The 22,413-nt window shown below is 42.1% G+C and overlaps 1 protein-coding gene across 3 annotated transcripts in view; it reads right to left on the bottom strand.

Annotated features, from left to right (window-relative positions):
• Nucleotides 1–21,361, bottom strand: part of NKAIN3 (sodium/potassium transporting ATPase interacting 3) — a 564,816-nt gene extending 543,455 nt beyond the window's left edge. For all 3 annotated transcript variants that reach the window (XM_050941362.1, XM_050941360.1, XM_050941361.1), the window contains exon 1: nucleotides 21,050–21,361. In XM_050941362.1, the coding sequence (XP_050797319.1) occupies nucleotides 21,050–21,103 (54 nt within the window). In that variant the 5' untranslated portion in view covers nucleotides 21,104–21,361. The remainder of the gene's footprint in view (nucleotides 1–21,049) is intronic.
• Nucleotides 21,362–22,413: the final 1,052 nt, after the last annotated feature.

Below are 22,413 nucleotides of genomic sequence, written 5' to 3'. Positions count from 1 at the left end.
TGTAAAAGAATCTTCCCTTGAGGATGGCTCTACATGCATATTCTCAACCACAACACTTTTTTAGATCAGAAAAAGAGTACTAATTTTTTGAAGGCTTCCTAATGGTTCAATGACTTCATCTAATGGTCCCCTCTAATAGTGCTAGCACTTACAAAGCCCATTCAAAGGCATGGCTACAGCAGTTACAACATGATCTAACAAGATATTGAGGGCCTCCTGGAAGGTAATATGTACCCTTAATTCCCACTGTTCTCAAAGGGAGCTGAGGCTACTTAGTACTTTTAAGAAGGTGCTTAGAACTTTGCAGAATCAGGCATTTAGGCCACTGATATTTCATACATTCTAAGGCCAAAGGAGACTATCCCCTTAGACAATAAAAATAATTTATGGCTTTGTCTCTGAGAGGGAAAACTACTGCTTATGAATGGTCTACTTTGGATATTACCAGTCTTGAATTCACTGTCAGATATGCTTTTGTCACCTGGAAAAAAAGCATGTGCAAAAATCAAAGGCCCATCTGCCAGGAGGGTAGAATTTCATTGCAATAACAGAAGGAGTTCTGTAACACCTTAATTCCAGTTATCAAAAACTAAAGCAATCAGATTGCTATATTACCTCCTTCAGCCTAACTGTACCGTGAAGATCCAAGTTCTTTTTATAGTCAACGAAGTCCTTAAATCCATCAATCGGGGGAAGAGAGGGGAAGGAGCAGGAGAAATCCTTCATTCTCTTTAAATGGTCCCCACTCTATATTGTGGAGAGTCAACTTTAGCATTTTTGCAATGAAAACTTTTCATTCATCCACACATCATGACCCACAAAAAATAACCGACTCCTGTCTTCTGTGAGGACTCTCCCCCACGAACACGTCTGGCATGAGGATTCTTTGTGGCATGGGAATCCTCAGACAAAATCATTCTTTAGCAAGGGGGTGAGGAGGATGTTTTGGTCAGCACCTGCCTTCTGCTGCAGGAAAAGTGGAACACAGCAGCTTGTGCTGGGGTCTACTCAGATCTGTCCATATGTGGAAAAGTTTATGAGGGCAATTTTCCAAATACGTTGGATGTGTGGAGGCCACCAAAATTGACCTCATGCCAGGGCTCTGTTGCACATTGCAGTGAAATATTAACAGATACATGCATGTGTGTGTGTGTGTGTGTGTGTGTGTGTGTGTGTGTGTGTGTGTGTGTGTGTGTATACAAACTTTACAAACATTAAGTAATTAAAAACCCATGCATATTTCTACATATGCACATTTGCACTCCCGAGTACCATGAGTACACACACAAAAATCAACTGTTTGCCCATGGATAGGCACCTATACTCACATGTGGGTCATACCCCCAATTTACGGTAGTTGAACACACAAATATAAGCACACAGAAAAGAAAAATGGCCCTGAGGCTAACTGCTTGCACTAGAGAGACTTGAGTTCAGCTCCCAGACTTTGCATGTGAACTCAAGCAAGTTACTTAATGTCTCTGTGCTTCCTTTGACCCACCTTGTGTGTCCTGTGTTAGACTGTAAGCTCTTTGGGGAAGAGTCTGTCTCTTACCATGTGTATGTACAGAGCCTAGCACGAAAGCACTCTTAGCTGTACTATATTGCAAATAGAACAGGAGTACTTGTTGCACCTTAGAGACTAACAAATTTATTTCAGCATGAGCTTTCATGAGCTACAGTTCACTTCTTCAGATGCATAGAATGGAACACACAGACAGGAGATATTTATACATACAGAGAACATGAAAAGGTGGAAGTCTGCATACCAACAGGAAGAGTCTAATCAATTGAGATGAGCTATCATCAGCAGGAGAAAAAAAAAACCTTTTGAAGTGATAATTAAGATGACCCATAGAAGGTGTGAGAAGAACTTAACATAGGAAATAGATTCAATTAGTGTAATGACCCAACCATTCCCAGTCTGTTTAGGCCTGAGTTAATTGTATCTAATTTGCATTTTAATTCGAGTTCAGCAGTCTCTCTTTGGAGTCTGTTTTTTAAGTTTCTTTGTTGCAAAATTGCCATCTTCAAGTCTGTCACTGAGTGGTTAGAGAGGTTGAAGTGTTCTCCCACTAGTTTTTCAATGTTATGATTCCTGATGTCAGATTTGTGTCCATTTATTCTTTTGCATACAGACTGTCCGGTTTGGCCAATGTACATGGCAGAGGGGCATTGCTGGCACATGATGGCATATATCACGTTGGTAGATGTGCAGGTGAATGAGCCCCGATGGCGTGGCTGATGTGATTAGGTCCTATGATGGTGTCACTTGAATTGATATGTGGACAGAGCTGGCATCGGGCTTTGTTGCAAGGATAGGTACCTGGGTTAGTGTTTATGTTGTATGGTGTGCGGTTGCTGGTGACTATTTGCTTCAGGTTGGGAGGCTGTCTATAAGCGAGGACTGGCCTGTCTCCCAAGATCTGTGAGAGTGAGGGATCATCACCATACAACATAAACACTAACCCAGAACCTATCCTTGCAACAAAGCCCAATGCCAGCTCTGTCCACATATCTATTCAAATGACACTATCATAGGACCTAATCACATCAGCCACGCCATCAGGGGCTCGTTCACCTGCACATCTTGGCCAAACCGGACAGTCTCTACGCAAAAGAACAAATGGACACAAATCTGACATCAGGAATCATAACATTCAAAAACCAGTGGAAGAACACTTCAGCCTCTCTAACCATTCAGTGACAGACTTGAGGGTGGCAATTTTGCAACAAAAAAACTTAAAAAACAGACTCCAAAGAGAGACCGCTGAACTCGAATTAATATGCAAATTAGATACAATTAACTCAGGCCTAAACAGAGACTGGGAATGGTTATGTCATTACATTAATTGAATCTATTTCCCTATGCTAAGTTCTCCTCACACCTTCTATGGGTCATCTTAATTATCACTTCAAAAGGTTTTTTTTTCTCCTGCTGATGATAGCTCATTTCAATTGTTTAGGCTCTTCAATTGTATGCAGACGTCCACCTTTTCATGTTCTCTGTATGTATAAATATCTCCTGTCTGTGTGTTCCATTCTATGCATCTGAAGAAGTGAGCTGTAGCTCACGAAAGTTCATGCTGAAATAAATTTGTTAGTCTCTAAGGTGCCACAAGTACTCCTGTTCTTTTTGTGGATACAGACTAACACGGCTGCTACTCTGAAACCTATAATGCAAATGATTTTTAAAAAGTAACAACACTCTCTTGTGATCAGAAGTTACACTGGCTGCGCAGCAGATGAATCAGTTTGGAGGAAACGTGTGATGGCTCTCACAGTGCATGTGTGGCATGTCCTTCAGCTTTTTCAACTTGGACTTTAATTTTCTCAAAAACTGAGGGACTGGTGGCCCTGGGTTTCACTGGTCACACAGGAACTTTATAAAACTTAGATGAACTGTGAATCTATAGATAAAATCAGTGACAAGCTTTCAACCATACAGATCAATTTTCATTTGCATGGTTATCTACACAGAGAAAAGGCCTAGAAACTTTGGTTTTAAATAAAATCTGAGATTAACCTTGACAGTTCTAGAGTCCCCAAAGCCTGCAGAAAACAGGTCTTCAACTTTTAATGTAAGTGAACAACATATATGGCCTGTGCATAAAAAGACTGTATTCTGTTCGTAGAAACTTTCAGTGATACAAAAATGAGATGAAATTATTTCACTTCAGCTTTCCCCTGATTCTTCCATTTGATCTTTAATTCACTTAAGCAACCAAGAAAGGTCACTAGAACTCTCATGCCATTGTGCAGCGTGTGTCCATGATGCAGGTCGTCCAAGCTCAGCAGGCTAGGGAAACACAGAATCAGACTTTGATCCACAGATGTGCAGAGCTATGTTATGAAATAACTGGAGATGTTGGATGCCTTGATGTCTAAGGGTTTGATCATATTAATCCCATTTAAACTGAGTTTGGCACTTTGTGATTACTTCTAACACAACAGAGTCAGCTCCGGCTTTCATCAAATCACTATGATTAAATTATACATTAATAATACAACTTAAAGCCATTCAAGACATCCATAACTAAATTTAAAATACTTCAATGCACTTCAAGTCATTTGTGACAATGAAGTTTAAATTTAGAATACTTTCATTTTTATTTACAAAGTCTCATCACAAACGCAGTTTTTGACGGAGAAATTCTTTCAATTCCATTTCACTACTCTGTTGAAAGAGCCACTGTGAGAAAGCCATTACAGAAAGTGACATTATTAGTTTGCTCATCCAGCATTAGTCATTATGTATCATATTTATGTTCTAGTTCTTCTGAAACAAAATCCTATCAGTCACTCCCCCTGTTTAGTGTGCTGGTGCCTACAATATATGAGGAGCCAAATTCAGCCTTAAATTAGACTGCGCACAATACCACTAATTTCTGTGGGATTACAGCATATGTAAACCATAGCAAATTGCAACCCAGTGCTACACACTCTCTTTTTTTTTACCCAGAGACCAATAAAAATTATTTGATGTGTATTGAAGCATTATTAAAGGGGTTTCCTATGTACCTTGTGCTTTACTTTATAGAAGAGAAGATAGGGAAATTCACAAGTGGAATCCTAGGCCTGACATTCTGAAAACCTATCTTGGTTCTCAACCAAGATGTAGTGCTCAATTCTCAGTTTTTGGATTGTTGAGTTTTGTTTTTTTTTAAAGCCACAGGAATTTTAATCTTCATTTGTGTAACTAAAACGTATGTTAAAGCTCTACACAGTATTCACTGTTCTACTGCGTGTACCTACCAATTCCCTTCTAATTATCATCAAGCCCTACATTAAACCTTAGCATGCTTCATAATTGTCAAGTAGGAGACACTTGCAGAAGGAAACAGTGTGATGATGGGACAGCTTCTCAGCTGGAATAAGGGAACTGTGAGCAGGAATAGCTGGGGGAACGGGGAGAGCCGCTGATCAGCTGGGTGATAAGCAGCTGTTAGTAGCAATCAATAATCTTGTCTTGAGAGCTGTGGAAAGGGTCTGAAGCCAAAGGGAGGGAAAGAGAACAGGGCCTGGAACTTGAAAAGGGGTAGGTGGGAGGAACATTCAGAGACAAGCACTAGTCTCAGGGAAAAGAGAAGCAGAAGGGTTCTAGGCTAGAATGGCACAGAGTCCAGTATCTCATGAGAATTAATATCTGGAGCCAGGAATTTGCTATGAGAGGAAAGGAAGAGTGAGCTAGGGCAGTAGTCAGGGAGGTTTTCCAACAAGATAGTCAACTGTGGGAGATAGCAGAAAGTTTAAGCAGCAGGGCAGATTGTGAGATTTGGGCCATTTATGGAGAAGGGGGAAGAATCTATGCACTAGTTATTGGATGTGCATATTATAGTGAAGGGCACCCTAAAAATGAATAGATTGCCACAGAGAAGTCAATTAGTCTTCAGTAGTTCAGTGGACTTTAATGAGGACTCTACTCCTCAGTGTTCTGAGAGTAAAGTGGGTTAGTCTGGGTTAGAACACTCTGGAGATGTCCGTGATATAAATAATTCAGACGGTCCGTGGGAGTAGCAAGGCTTCTGACACAGTTAAAATCCTCTAAACACTCCTACCTTGACAGTGTCTACCTAATTCGGGAAAAAGAATAAATATTAAATAATAAAAGTTTTCAGTTCATTGTGCAGGAAAAAGGTACAGGAAGCTTTTAGCAGTAAGAATAAATAGCCCTCCTCCCCCACAAAAAAAGGCTATCTAGGTTGCATTGAGAGGGTGGGTAGGATAAAGCTAGGCTTAGATGGATTACATTGCCATCGATAAATATCAGTAAATCTCAATTTCACCACATATACACAAACCCATGACAAAATATTTCCATTGATGATCACTGAAATTTGGAGATAGGCAAAATAAGAAAAATGATGCCTGAGAACTTATTAGAATCAAAATCCAGCAATTTAGATTTTTGTAGTAAGCTTGTTACAAATGGACTAGCAAATGAATAATAAAAACAGGTGTGATTTATTGACTGAAGGATATTTACTTTGTATATTTTGACATGTAATGTTGACAATTTGGGTTTTAACATTTATAAAACTAACTTTTCGTATCTCAGTATCCATTGCTATTAAATAATTGTCTGAATTCCCTCCCCACACACACAGTTTTCCACTACTATAAAAATTTAAATACATAAAAATATCTATGTTTAAAAATATATGTTGATATTATACATTCAAATTATTTAAAAAAAATACAGTACAAATTTAATTCTACCAAGCCTTGATAAAGCTTGTACATTTCTGTGATATTATTTCTATAGTATAATTTATGTTACTGCCCAGCTTTGGGGTTTTTCTTGATGCAGCAAAAATTGCATTTTTTAACTTTAATTTTCTATGCATGCCTTCCTGGGAAGGTGCAAAAGTGTGATATTTACACTAAATGTTAACAGAATCCCATTTTCAGAAAATGAAGCACAATATAAAAACCAATATATTCCACAGCTTCATTCTGAATAAAAATCCATTTTAGAATATGGTTGTGGGTGACATCTGTAGTGGTGGCTTCTCCTGTGTGCGTCAAAACTCTCCACTGAAGAGTTTCACAAAGTCTAGTTCTCAGGTATATGTTCTTTTCTACTTAATCTTCCTTCCTGATTACTATAGCTACCTTCTACAATGATGACACTTAATTGCACATATATTTCCATGCCTGTAAGAACATGTTCACAATTTCTGATTCTCTTGATCAAATAAAGTTGTGCCTTTGTCTCAGCTTCCTTCATGTGAATCCTCTAGTATGATCTTTTAAAAAGAATAACACCCTTAAGCACAACTAGTTGCTTTCCTTTCCTCATTCTTTTGCATTTCACAAATTTTCACATTTTACTTTTTTTTATTGGAACTTTCTATTGGGGACATTTGTTTGGTAGTCACTGTTTGTTTCAAATCCAAACAGAAAACCAACTTTTCTGAATATTATGTTTGTGTGCCTTTACTGTTTAAAAAGGTTTTATTGTTCTTTTCCTTGATCCTATCATTGTAAAAGCACTAACCCCATAAGAATGACTTTCAGGGACTTCAGTGGGAGTTTAGAGCATTAAGCAACTCATAAAATCGGGTATAAAATCACCAGATACACCATGAAAAATACCAGTCTACCAGCCTATTGAGCCAAGGAAAGATAATGCACAAGGTATGGATCCATGTGCAGGAAGACGACAATAGGGGAATATAATAAAAAATGAAAAGTCAAAATAAAATCTTTTACTACCTTTTTGTTACCATGGTCTTAAGCACTCTGTACGTTCCAGAGATCAAAGATCTATCTCAGCTTACTACTGCCTATAAACCTGCCAAAAGGCACAGATTTATAGTGAAATCACAAAGATTTCATTGATCACACAAAGGAAAAAAAGACTATAATCACACTAAAAATTGTGATAGTGCCACTGGTACTGATTTGTCAGGGAAGTGCAGTCCACACTGAAAGTAGCATCACATAAACCTAAACCTTTGGAAAGGTATGCATTAGTCGCACTTGATAGATGAAGGGAGACAGTTTTATGTGATTTGATTCAGAAAAACTTTCAAGATTCTAAAGTAAGTATTTCCCAAGTGCTGAATATTTCCTGTTGCCTGAATTTGGTTTCCAAGTCAAAAAGTCTGTCAAATAAAAAGTGGGGGACAAGGGTAGGGAAGAGAAGGGGCTCTTCCTTAACAAAACTGAAATCTAGGTAATAATCCATGCCATTTATTTTGTGTTTGTGTGTGTTTGGTTTGTTTGCTTGCCTGTTTGTTTTGGGGTAGGTGGGTGTTAAACTTAATGTATTGCTTATGAAAGGATTGAGAGCCCCAGAAAATAAAGTTCTGTATTACAAACCAGTACTGCAAACTTCATCACAGCACCCTGCTGATATTCCTGAACAACAGCCTGTTGGAACCATTAGGATAAAAGAGTGCTTTGGTCTTCATGACACCATAGCCTTTTGCTGAGACTAGTACTACCACATCAGCCAGGCTGCCAGTTAGTGCTAATATGGAACTGTTTGGTTTTTTTTAATATGGACATTGTATTGAAACACTCATTGCAGAGAGGCCATAATGACTTTCAGCAGCAACTAACCTGCATGAATTTCAGTTAGTGACCTAAAAATGAAAGACTCTTCATCCTATTACTAGCCTCCTGAACCATGAAGCCCCTTATTATTACTATATACTACTTATCTAGAGTCATAGATGTGCATCACATTTTGCAATACACATAAAGACAGATTCTCTGCCCCAAAGTGGTTGCAGTCTAGTTTAGTAAATCAGTGTAAAATTGAGCGAATTAACTTTAGCTGGTTTTAATACAAATGCACCTATACAAGATTTGACATAGTGTTCGTGGAATAAAAACAAGAAGGCAAAATTACCCCCAGATAATTGCTATTCTTTTGTAAATTTAACAGTGAAATTTAATAGAGAGAGGGATTTCTGAAGGCTGAAAATTACCATTCCCATTTCAGATTCATTTCCATAGCATGAAACTAGCAGTTTTTAAAAGATTCTAAGGACTTCTTACACCCTCAACGTAATCTAAATTACTGAATTCTTTAAATGTCCTCCTGCAGGAGGCGGAGCTGCCCAATATTGCCCTCTTTAGGGCCACACACGGTCCTCCCCACCTTAGTTTGTAAGGTTTGGATATATGCTTCGGGCAGGGCAGTCTGTGCCATAAGCTTGGCATCAGTCTCTAAACCAGTGGTCTCCAAACTGTGAGGAGGACTGTTTGGGTGGGGGGAGTGTAGAAGGGCTCAGGCCAGCCCCATAAGGGGCAGGGAAGGAATGCAACCCAGTTCCGCTCTGCCCCCAGCTCTGCTCTGGTTCCGGCCCCAGCCCAGGCCCCAGATTCCCAGTCGCAACCGCAGCCCAGCCTAGGCCTCAGTCCCCAAATGTGGCCTGGCTTGCAGCCCTGCTCCTGGCCATGACTCCACTCCTGGCCCCGGCCCCAGTTCTTGCTCTGCTCCTGGTTCCCAGCCTCACTCCCAGGGGAGGCACAGATAGATCATGTTACAAGTAAGGCGGGGTGCAACATAAAAAGTTTGGAGATCACAGCTCTAAACAATCATGTAATAAAATGGCAATTCAGTATTCAGTTGTCTGTGCTTTTAAACCAGGGGTTTTCAAACTGGGGGTTGTGCCCCCTCAGCGGGTCACGAGATTATTATGTGGAGGTCGCAAGCTGTCAGCGTCCACGCCTAAACCCCGCTTCGCTTCCAGCATTTATAATATAAAAGGTATGTTTTTATTTGGGGGGGGGTACATGCAGAAGCTTGCTGTGTGAAAGGGGTCACCAACACAAAAGTTTGAGAGCCACTACTTTAAACAAAGAGGAAAAACCCTTCAAATGCAAGTGCTTAGCCCTGAGAAACACCTCCCCTGTCCCACTCTCACCTGGCCCTACCCCTAAGCAAAAGGAGGCAAGCTTTCCTGACTAGCCTGCTGGTTCAGTATTTCCTCCTGACCCTTCTAGGCCTCTGGTGGACTGTCTTGATGCTCACCTAGTCTGAGTGGATTTTCCTTAGGCAGGGAATGTCAGTGTGCTGATGCCTCCTCAGCAAGCAGACAAGATCTGGCAGACCCAGTCACACCTTTTAATGAAGAATCCATCACTGTTTATATTGCACCTGAGCATGATGCCTATCAATATCTGCACCAATGCTTGATCCTGCTCCTATTAAAGTCAGTTGCAAAATTGATATGGTCTTCTATAGTGCGAGATCAGGTTATAAGAACTTTGTGACCTGTTCCATTCCTTAGTTGATTACATATATAAATAAAGTTTAACTTATTTATGTAAGGAAGTAATATGTAGATTAGAGATAAGCCAAAACCCAAAGTGCAGATTAAAAATGTAAAGGTAGTAGACTTCTGATTTCAAATCTCATCTCTGAACCTGCCACTACTGTGGCTGAAATCTCTTTGCAAGATGATATTGAAAGATTTCTGACACCTAATCTCTACGGTTGGGGTTTTTCCTATTCTGTACCATTACCTCACAAAATCAGCAATTGGACATCATCTAGTCAGCCCCTGCCCTGATCAGAGTAGAGAACACAAAGCCTGTCCTGATCCTAATAAACAAATCCACATCCAAGTTCTGCATCCTGATTTAGATGTAAAAACATAATATCTGTTTTGAATTTCAATGATTTTTATGAGAGGAACCTCTGTAAACCGTAGTATCTCAAACTAAAGAATCTGTTGTTTGGGACAGAAGCAGATGTGCGGCAGGTACTGGTATCCTATTGTTATATTCCTAGAAAATGATAGATCATATGGCCATTAGAGATCCTACATAACTCACTTTCAATTAATTAACTTCTGCTTCCACCCACAATTAAGACTAGATGTTTAAATCTTAACTCTTTAAACTCAGAGATGCAAAAATAATCATAATTCTACACAGCAGCCTCTGTGCATCATGAACCTATAATGAAAAGGAAAGGAGTAGCGTGCTATGGTGGACTGAACCTGAGACTGGGAGCTTGGCCTTCCCTGCTTTGCCACTATGCATGCTGACTTACTGTGTGACTTTTGGAAAGACACATAGAGACAATTTTGTAAGAGAGCTCTCTCTCAGTTTGAGAAGGCATCCCCTCAAACATGAGCATATTTGAAAATTTAGTCCCTACCCACTCTAAGAGTATGTGTATACTGAATTTGTATCTGGGTCCATGTACTTACACGTGAGTTTGCTCTTTTCAAGCTCAACTGTAAGCATCCACACAATTTTGGTGTGCACACCTCATTTCCATCCCATATACAGCCAGCTGCATCCTGGTTTTGTGTTGACACACGTCTGGTGCTGTGGTATCTGGGGCCATATCCCACAGTTCTTACCACCTTGCTAGCTGTAGCTACTCTAACGCTTAGTTCATGGTACGCTGCTTCATTTTCATCATCTGTAAAAGGGCATTTGCTTATGGAACTCACTTTCACCCAACATCAGCCTGACACTAAAACCATCCTGCTCCAGAGGATGTTACTGCTCTTTCGGCTCATGTTTCCCCAAACAACTATATCATATGATACACAACACAAATCTCCTGAAAAACAACCACCAACCACTGGTATCGGAAATAAATTAGATTTAAATAAAAGTACTTTTCATTCTGGAGGTTAATTTGTTATTATTATTTTGCAGTGTGCTCAGAAATTAACATAGCAGGCCATTTGGAAATATGTATATTAATATCACACAGGAATGTTGTGTTTATTGAATGTATATACAATACACTCAAAGTGCAAATGTTAAGCATTATTTTTAGGCAGGAGGAATATTTATGTCCCTGATGACCAACAAGTTACAGAAGCATGATTCTAACTGATGATTTGGGCCCCCACCTGTAAAGATTTATGTGTACGCCTAACTTTGAGCACTAGTACTGCTCTGAACTAAATAGGATTGCTCACATGCTTGAAGTTAAGCATAAGATCTAGTCAGAAATTTGACAAAATATTTTTCCATTGGAAGATTTTAATTTGTTGAAAGCTAAATGTTTTGTAGAAACGTGTTGATTGACAACATTTCATTTAAAGGAGAAATTGGGAAAAAAAGCACTTTGATAAGGTCAAAACAACTTTTCAGAACTTAAAGCTTTGATTTTCCATTTTGAAATTACTTTTAATTTTAATGTTTTAATGTTACATAATATACAATTTTAATAAGTCAAACTTAGAGAAAAACATTCTGATTTTATCTAGATAAAACATTTCAATCAACCCAAAACAATATTTTTTTCAGAATTTAATTTCACAGGAAATTTCAAAAAACGTTGATTTTATTCTGTTTTGGAATTTAAAAATAAATTGAAATCACAGCTTTTCCTGCTAAACAAAAAACCCAGTTCCCACCCAGCTCTTTTAAGCATGTATATAAATCTTTATAGGATCAGGGCCTTCAAAAAGAGAGTCAGTCTGTCAGGAACAGCCAAAAGACTAGGACTTCATTTTGTAGAACCCACATGAGATGCCAGAGCAAATTTACCAATGTTACCTTACACCTTACTAAAAACAACATACCTTCTGGTTCTTGCAGTCAGTACATTCGCCAGCGCTAGGAACCACGCCCCTCCCTGCCCCACTAATATAAAACATACATTCCCAACCTCCTGCTTTATCCATGGACAGATGCTTCCTCTCCAGATCAATGGACTGGTAATTCTTTTACCAGCATCAAAAAGTGTAGCAATTTATTGGTTCAAAGGGTTTACTTTCTTTAATTCATCACATCGCTCAAGTTCTTATGCTGTTATATAAATGTTATACATCTGTTATAACATAAGAGTGCATAGAGCCAAAATCAGAAGGTTATAAAAAGTGTAGTTTAGCAGCAGTTATAATTTCCTGCTTTGTAAAGTATACTCAAATGAGATGAAAAAATGTAAATTATTAAACCACGTGTTATGTATCATTTGCCAGCACCACTATCGAAATGGTATTATGCATACTAATCAATGGTGAAGTATTATTTTTTAGTCTAATGGATACAGTCTCATCTCAAAGTGCAAGGATTTACACGTTACTCCAATTAGCATTAGTGGGACTTACAAGCATAAATCTCCTGCATATCAAGAGAAGAATTATTTTAAGATGACCGAATGCACTCACCAAATAATCACTTAGTTGGCAAATATTAATACATAGTCACATTTTCATTACAATTATCTAAACTTGTGCTAAACTAACACAGAAATTGATTTGAAAGTAATATGGTAAGTAGAAAATAACCATTTTATACCAGCTGCACCATATAATGTTGTACTTTTAAATCAAGGAAGGGCTTTGAATGAATACAGAGCACCGACACCTATAGATTAAATCATAGGCTGAGATTTTCAAAACTGTGATGAGGTATTAGCCATACAGCTTCCATTAATCTTCTCTGCACTGCTTTGAAAATCTGAGCCATGACTTATTAACACTTTTGTTGTGTTTACATAGCTATATAATTCTTGCCTACCAACATCCTTGCCCCACCAGCACACACACCTAATGTAAACTTTAAAACAAAATTAAATGTAAATTCCTTAGAGGTACATTTTCAAGGCTGCATAGGGCTGTGACACATTAACTACAATTGGATTCACACAGTTAACTCTGTATAATTCTTTGCCAATTTACCCCTTCCAGAATTTATTAGTATTTTTTTATTTGCTTCATTTTCTGAACATTTTCATTTTGCAGTGTTTCATGACCTGGTGGCTACACTAGCATTTACAACATTGCTGTCAGTTTCTGTAATAAGGCTATTGACTTATCTTGTATAGAAAAGGTCAACATATGTGATTCCTGATGATGCTAATGAGAGTTCCAGCACATACTCTAAGATTAATATATCATTATGATATATTCTCTTGATACATGTACATAACTCCTGCTATGCACACATTAGGAGGATATATACATCTTAGAGCTCCCAGTATGACATCTTCTGAAATGACATATTACAATGCTAGAGTTAATAAGATCACAGTGTAAAGTCAAGTCCTCAAAATTGCTCTCCTTACTCCAGGTTCTTCAAAGGGAGTTTTGCTTGAGCAAATACTGGGGCAGCCTCCAAGATTGTAAGATGACCCAATTCAGGAAAGCTTGTGCATAAGTGCCTCCCTGAATCAGGGCCTAATAATGCCCTATTTAATTTGAAGCTATTTCCAGAACACTTGTGTGATGAGGCATACTTGCCCCACACTAGCCATGCCCCCTCGGCCCTGATGGGCATGCTCCAGCTGGGGTATAAAAGGGTGCAGCTCAGCTCATTCAGGGCTGACCACTGAAGAGGGAGGATGCACGCTGCAAGCTCCAGCCCAGGAGCTGCTGAAGCAACAGATGGCAGTAGCCAGAGATGCTGAGACCCAAGCGAATGCCCCAGCTCCTGCAGATGCCCAAGGAGTGACAGAGCTGCAGAGGCCAAGGAGACTATGGACTTCTGGGACACCAGGACCACTGTATAAGGGAAAGGGTAGGAAGTAGCTCAGGCGGACTAGGCATTGTACCGAGTGGTGTTAGCGTGTTTCAGGAGGATTCCCTGATGACCCAGTGGCAAGCATACTTGCCACTGTCAGGGTCCTGAGCTGGCACCTGGAGGAGCAGGGAGAGTCCGGGTTCCCCTACCCAATCCCCACCGCCCCACCCCCACCCAAGGTGGCAGCCCACTCCCCTGACTGGCCACCAGACCAAACAATCCTACTGAAGAGGGTGATTATGCTGACCCTGCCCTTGGGCCTCGCAGCCCTGAGAGAGGGCAGTTGGACTGACTTTGGCCATTGGGCCATGCAGCCCTGCTGAACCAGGCAGCCCTACTGACAGACCGCTAGGCCACACAGCCCTGAAAGAGGGAAGCCATATTGACTTTTATCCCCAGGCCAAGCTATCCCAAGACGAGGGATGGCTGTATAGACTCAACCGCGGGGCCGTCATTACCCGCATTTTGTCTCAAGAAGAGACGGGGTGCACTTTCCTTGTGACACCTTGTATTATACATATTTATGCAGATTTACATTTAAAGAAATGTACATTTATATGAAACCATATAAGACATGGAATGCCTTTGGAGAGTTCACTAGTGTGCATTTTTTTTATTGTATTGAGAGTCTATTGCACTTAAGACTGAACTATATTCAATACCAAATCTGTAAGGTTATGTAGTCAGTTTGGTGTATACACTCTTGTAGATCAAAATGTAGAAATGAAAATAATATATTTTAAAAATATTTTCTACTGAATCTCACATACACACACCACTCCATGTTTACAAACAATTCTTCTTGAAGATAGTAAACCATGGTCTCTGGATTAAGTTTAGAAGCGTGAGCAACAAAGGTGATGTCATGGTGGGAGTCTGCTATAGACCCCTAGACCAGGGGGATGAGGTGGACAAGGCTCTCTTCAGGCAACTAATAGAAGTTACTAGATCATAGGCTCTGGTTATCATGGAGAACTTCAAACACGCTAATATCTGCTGGGAGAGCAATACAGCAGTGCACAGACAATCCAGGAAGTTTTTGGAAAGTGTACAATTTCCTCGTGTAAGTGCTAGAGGAACCAACTAGGGCAGATCTCTTCTTGACCTGCTGCTCAAAAACAGGGAAGAATTAATAGGAGAAGCAAAAGTGGATGGGAACCTGGGAGGCAGTGACCATGAGATGGTTGAGTTCAGGATCCTGACACAAGGAAGAAAGGAGAGCAGCAGAATACGGACCCTGGACTTCAGAAAAGCAGACTTTGACTCCCTCAGGGAACCGATAGGCAGGATCCCCTGGGAAAACAACATGAAGGGGAAAGGAGTCCAGGAGAGCTGGCTGTACATTAAAGAATCCTTATTGAGGTTGCAGGAACAAACCATCCCGATGTGTAGAAAGAATAGTAAATATGGCCAGGCGACCAGCTTGGCTTAACAGTGAAATCCTTGCTGATCTTAAACACAAAAAAGAAGCTTACAAGAAGTGGAAGACTGGACAAACGCCCAGGGAGGAATATAAAAATATTACTCAGGCATGCAGGAGTGAAATCAGGAAGGCCAAATGAGACTTGGAGTTGCAGCTAGCAAGAGATGTTAAGAGTAACAAGAAGGGTTTCTTCAGGTATGTTAGCAACAAGAAGAAGGTCAAGGAAAATGTGAGCCCCTTACTGAATGAGGGAGGCAACCTAGTAACAGAGGATGTGGAAAAAGGTAATGTACTCAATGGTTTTTTTCCTCTGTCTTCATGAACAATGTCAGCTCCCAGACTACTGCACTGGGCAGCACAGTATGCGGAGCTGGTGACCAGCCCTCTGTAGAGAAAGAAGTGATTCAGGACTATTTAGAAAAGCTGGATGAGCTAAAGGAGTTGGCGGATGTGATTGCAGAACCATTGGCCATTATCTTTGAAAACTCATGGTGATCAGGAGAGGTCCCAGATGATTGGAAAAACGGCAATGTAGTGCCCATCTTTAAAAAACTGAAGGAGGAGGATCTGGGGAACTAAAGGCCAGTCAGCCTTACCTCAGTCCCTGGAAAAATCACGGAGCAGTCCTCAAGGAATCAATTCTGAAGCACTTAGAGGAGAGGAAAGTGACCAGGAACAGTCAGCATGGATTCAACAAGGGTAAGTCATGCCTGGCTAACATAATTGCCTTCCATGATGAGATAACTGGCTCTGTGGATGAGGGGAAAGCAGTGGACGTGTTATTCCTTGACTTTAGCAAAGCTTTTGATAGGGTCTCCCACAGTATTCTTGCCAGCAAGTTAAAGAAGTATAGGCTGGATGAATGGACTATAAGGTGGATAGAAAGCTAGCTAGATCATCAGGCTCAATGGGTAGTGATCAATGGCTCCATGTCTAGTTGGCAGCCAGCATCAAGTGGAGTGCCCCAAGGGTCGGTCCTGCGGCCGGTTTTGTTCATATCTTCATTAATGATCTGGATGATGGTGTGGTTTGCACTCTCAGCAAGTTTGCAGATGACACTAAACTGGGAGGAGTGGTAGAGACAGGATACAGAGGGACCTAGACAAATTAGAGGATTGAGTCAAAAGAAGTCTGATGAGGTTCAACAAGGACAAGTGCAGAATCCTGCACTTAGGACGGAAGAATCCCATGCACTGCTACAGACTAGGAACCGAGTGGCTAGACAGCAGTTCTGCAGAAAAGGACCTGGGGGTTACAGTGGATGAGAAGCTGGATATCAGTCAACAGTGTGCCCGTGTTCCTAAGAAGGCTAACGGCATCTTGGGCTGTATAAGTAGGAACACTGCCAGCAGATCAAGAGACATGATCATTCCCCTCTATTCGACACTGGTGAGGCCTCATCTAGAGTACTGTGTCCAGTTTTGGCCCCACATTACAAGAAGGATGTGGAAAAATTTGAAAAAGTCCAGCGGAGGGCAACAAAAATGATTGGGGGGAGGGGGCTGGAGCACATGACTTATTAGAACAGGCCGAGGGAACTGGGATCATTTAGTCTACAGAAAAGAAGAATGAGGGGGGATTTGATAGCTGCTTTCAACTACCTGAAAGGGGGTTCCAAAGAGGATGGATCTATACTGTTCTCAGTGGTACCAGTTGACAGAACAAGGAGTAATGGTCTCAAGCTGCATTGGGGAAGGTTTAGGTTGGATATTAGGAAAAACTTTTTCACTAGGAGGGTGGTGGAGCACTGGAATGGGTTACCCAGGGAGGTGGTGGAATTTCCTTCCTTAGAGGTTTTTAAGGTCAAGCTTGACAAAGCCCTGACTGGGATGATTTAGTTGGTGTTGGTCCTGCTTTGAGCAGGGGGTTGGACTAGATGACCTCCTGAGGTCCCTTCCAACCCTGATATTCTATGATAGTATTTTACCATTAGAGAAAGGATGGCGTATAGACCCTCCAACACCACCACCAGAGTCATTTCAATGACTGTGGTTCTCTTTCCAACAGCATTTCTCTATATACAAGCATAATGAGCAAAAGTAAGAGGGTAAAATTGATATGATGGGGAAAGGTTGTGAGGGAACCAGTAAAATTGTGCTGAGAAGCCAGCACACATCACAAATGTGGCCAGCATTTTTACAGGCAATTAGAACAGAATCCTAAAAGAGATTATGGTCCTGATTCTCCACTACCTTACACCAGTTTTACACTAGTGTTACTCCATTTACTTTAATGAAGTCCCCTGGTATCAAATTTGTGTAACAGTGGAAAATCAAGCTCTGGTCCAAAGGTCTAATTTTGAGCAACTAACTAAAATCAAATATGAGAAGCTCCAAGGACAAGGATTGTGTGAGTGTGATGGACACTCCACTTAGGAATAATGAAAATATCATTTGTGTAGAAAGACTTCCAATTCCAAACATCAGTACATCTACACAAAAATAGAAATGTCCTGTGTTGCAGGGTCTCTCAACCTTTTTATTTCTGAGGCCACCCCAACATGCAATAAAAACTCCATGGCCCACAACTACTGTTTTTCTGTATATAAGAGCCAGGGCCAGCATTAGGGGGTAGCAAGCAGGAGTAGCCCAGGGCCCCACGCCACAATGGACCCTGTGAAGCTAAGTTGCTCAGGCTTTGGCTTCAGCCCCGGGTGGCGGGGCTTGGATCACCAGGCTTCAGTCCCATGTGGTAGGGCTCTGACTTTCTGCCTTTAACCCAAATAAGTCTAAGGCCAGCCCTGTTTGACGGACCCCCTGAAACCTGCTCACGGGCCCCCAGGGAGTCCCGGGCCCCTGGTTGAGAACCACTGCTGTGCTGGGTATCAAATATTTCTGAAATATGAGTTTTATTGGCAATCACCAGGGAAATGTGAGTGGCACAATCCACATCACAAACAAACAAAGAGAATTGCAAATTAAGTATTTTCATGAAGATTTTTGGCTGTCTGACTTTTCAGGTGGTGTCTATACAGTTCTTAAATCAAATAAAGGCTTGAATTGGTCACATAAACCCTTTCTATTGACCTATTTTTGTTTCCTTTGGTGTGGTCTGACAAGACTGTTATTGAGAGGGTGAACTGTTTCTTGTGTGGAAATTCACTACTTTATTTTTTAAAGCATTGCCATCTTTCTATTTTTCTAAAGTTTTCTCAATCAGTAGAAATCATTTGTATTTTTGCATTGCTACAAATTAGCAAGACAAGTGCTTTGGCTTCTGTAGCACTTAATCTAAACATAGTCCACAGTCAGTAATATGTCTTTCACCGCTCCATAAATTGATTCAAGGTAAAATAAATCTCTCTTAATGATAGTAATGTCTGGGGATGCAGTTTTGTTGGGCATGCTTTATACTCATGACCCCTGTGATGTTAGAAACAGATCTAAAATCCCCTGTGGTGACAATTCCTACAAACATAAATTCACCACCACCACCACTGAGATCATTGTGAGTACCTTGGCTAGAGTTTATGTCTACTAGATTAAATCTTAGGTCAAACACATTTATACGGCAGTTTTTATTTTTTTGTTTTTAATGAAAATAAATTACACTAAAAGCATTTGGCTAGACATGGATTGATCAGTCACTAAAACCTATGGATGTTATAGTAGACTGTACCTAATGTATGCATTTTTATAAAACAGGAAAGTACAGTAGAAAAATATACGTATTAAAAGTCTACAGTTTGAAAGTTGTTAGATCATTTGATGGGTCTGTTATAAAACATGATACCTTTTCTGAAAGATTTTATCTGCAGTACTCTACATATTATGATGGCTATTCATACTTTACTTCTTCGGTTTTTATATCCTCCAAGTAATCTTCAGAATAGTAAATACTGTTACTATAACCTTCACAACTGTGTTAGTGTTATATTTTTAAAGATGAAGCACCCGATTCTCCTCTCACACACATCAGTGTAAATCAAAAATAACTCCATAGTAGTCAATATGTTACAGCAGTGTAAAACACATGCAGGGGATCAAGACCACAGCTTTATATACAAAGATTTTTTAATATTAAAAGTACCAATTATGAATACATTAAATCCTTTCCTCTTTTGTTAGTCTATTTTATTCAGGTTTTAACACTGTACCCTCCCCATGGTATTTAAGAATATCTGAATAGGAGACACTACTAATGAACCAATTTGCACCAGCTGAGGATTTGACTAATACTTTGAAAATGAATGATGCTCTTAAAATGAAGTATTGAATATGTTGTGTTTAACCGTACATTAATATTACTCCTGATACAGAAGCCTTTTCTAGAGGTTTAGCAGGAAGCTAGGAAGACTGCCAAATGATCATCTTCTGTAATCACCGGCTAGTTTTACTTTACACATACACTTGCACACCCACAGACTGAAGAACCCATGCTCATTAAAAGAAAGATCATGTGGCAAAGAAAATGACTGAATCAGTAGAAAAGAAAAAAAATTAAATTCTCATGGGATTAGAGACTGACTGTTAAAGGAAGAACATTATTTTATTACTTAGCTAATGAGCCATACAAGGAATTGTTATTGCTCAATATAGTTCTGTTCTGACAACACTTCTTGGAAACAAATATGCCAACTTTAATACACAAAGAAAACAAGATACATGTTCAATTGTGTCAATTACATATCCAGGTGTATGTAATTGAAATAAAACACTTCCCAGGAAATACCCAGAAGGATATGCAGATTTTGCCTTTTTAAACAGAATGAAATTTTTGCACATTCTACAATGGATCTGACACAAGGAAGATTGGTGGCTCCTGACCTCAAGGCAGTGACTAGAAAATAAATAGCAGAGTCCAATGACAGGTCCCAACACACATGTCCTAAAAGTGTCATTCTTGTGCTAGGTTATCATATACAACTTAGTCTCCGAGTCCCACTTCATATCGCACACACACATTGGCATCATCGGACCCCAATGCCACCTGCACACCGTGATCTTATACTGATCATGAACGGATTTTAACACAAGGCTGTCAACCTGAGACAATGTGCATGGGTGTGATTTCCAGAGAAATCTGAGTGAGATTTTTAAAATCTAGTTCAAACAGACTGGTTAGGGGGGTTGGGAAACGGGGAGACTCTAAATGAATTCAGAATCCCTTCAAACACCAGACTTGGCAGGCATAGAAAAACTGTGGCAACTCCCTAGAGACCCGAAAGAGAAACTGGGCAACATAAAACAGAGCCTCGTCCTGGGATGGGAGCAGATTACCCCCCCCCCCCCGCAAACGAACAGATTTCGAACCAAACAAATTTGTTTTACCATAAAAATACAAAACTTAATCCCAGGGCGCAAGAGTTAGCTGTGCTCCCCGGGTGAGAGCAGGTGATCAGGCGGGGATGGGTCACTCACTGAGAGGTGCCCGGTTAGTCAGCACTCACCAGAGGCAACGTGCAGAGGGGAGCGCAGTGAACCCCTGCACCGCAACAGCCCTGGAGCAGCTGGCAGTGCCCGATGGGTGAGACCTGCATGCGGGGAGCCCGAGACAGGAACGGCTCGGTCATCCCGCCAGCTGCAGCGTGCATGGGACCATCAGCCCCAGCGGAGGAGCTGGCGGTGCCCTGGGAGTGCTGGGGGCCATCCCGCCAGCCGCAGCGTGCACGGGACCATCAGCCCCACGCTGGCAGTGCCCGGGGGTGCGGAGCGCGGGTCAGTCACTCACCAGCTGCAGCGCGCATAGGAAGATCAGCGTGCAGCGCCCGGTGCAGCAGCCCATGGTGGTGGCCGGCGGTGCCCGATCCCCGCTTCTCTCTCTCTCTCCTGCCTCCGCTAAGGCAGCCCCGGAGGCGACGCGGCGCTCACCGCATCCGGACCGACCCGCTGCCCGGCTCCTTCCCCGCGGGAGGCGCGTCGCTTCCTCGGGATTCTCCCCTCTTTTGTGGGGGGCAGGAGCCGGCAGAGCTCAGCGCCAGCCGGGCAAGCAGAGCATCTGGCGGCGGGCGGGCTCTGGCCAGCCCCGAGCTGCAGCTGCTCTCGGTGGTCGCGGGTCGGGGACGGCGTGTGCGGACCGGAGCGGTGGCAGGGGGCGGGCAGAGGGAGTTTGCGCTGGGGAGGGGCGGGGGGTGTTTGGGGGCTGGGATAATGGTGGGGGGAGAGTGCTCGGGGAGGGGAGGGCTGAGAGGGCGGCTGTAGTGAGATGGCGGGACGCCGTGGGCTGTGTGACTGTCTGGGGAGGGGGCGTGGGCGGGTGGCTGCTGCGAAGCAGGCTCCGGGGTGCAGCTTTCCGGGCGCTAGTGCTTGGTGCGAGAGTCTCCCACGGAAAGTTCGAGGGACTTGGGTGGCTCGGCGAGGGGGGCTGGCTGGAGAGAAGTGGGGGGGGGGGGACGATGACGATTTGCTGCTGGGTGGGGCTTGCACTCGACCACACCCACCCCCCTTCCCCCGTCTTCACAGCCGGGGCCGGGGAGAGAAAGGATAGGCTCGGGGGAGCCTGGCTCCATTGTTCGCTGGTCCGTACTAGCACTGGGAGACCCCGGGGCCAGTGGGGAAGGGTGCCAATGCTGACCGAAAGCACGTGTGCTGGGAGGACATTGGTGTGTCTGTGGAGGGCAAAGGGAGACGCGTGGGCAGAATGCGTGACTACCAGAAGGGGACCGGGGCTAGCAGGACCTGATCGGGCTGCCGTGGGCTGGCACTTAGGCACCGATCACACGGTTCGGCGGGAGCCTCTGGCTGCTTCGGATGTTAAAGAGCACAATCATCTCGCAACTGTTTCTAGCCTTCGAAAAGAAAGAGCGAGCAAGTATCTCAGCAGCCCGAGTTAGTAAAACCCTGTTCTGAAATGCATCCCAGCGCCATTCTCACTAAGGAAGGGAAATTTAACTTGAGCCTCATACCTCGTCGAATTAGGGGGGAGGGGGAAGCTGCACAGGTGTAACTGAGTTCGGATATTGGTCTAAATAACCTCCTGTTCCAAGGAACACCCTGGATTGCTGCCTAGGTGTAATTGAGGGCAGAATTTGGTCCAGACTGTTGTTCCTGCAGGACTCCCTCAAAGGTTGGGTGAACAGGGTTAGTTGAAGGTAG

This window comes from Gopherus flavomarginatus, chromosome 2 (genome assembly GCF_025201925.1).
Source record: "Gopherus flavomarginatus isolate rGopFla2 chromosome 2, rGopFla2.mat.asm, whole genome shotgun sequence".
Classification (NCBI taxonomy): domain Eukaryota; kingdom Metazoa; phylum Chordata; order Testudines; family Testudinidae; genus Gopherus; species Gopherus flavomarginatus.
Note: the sequence above shows the minus strand (reverse complement) of the source record. Positions and strands in the feature narration are given on the sequence as shown.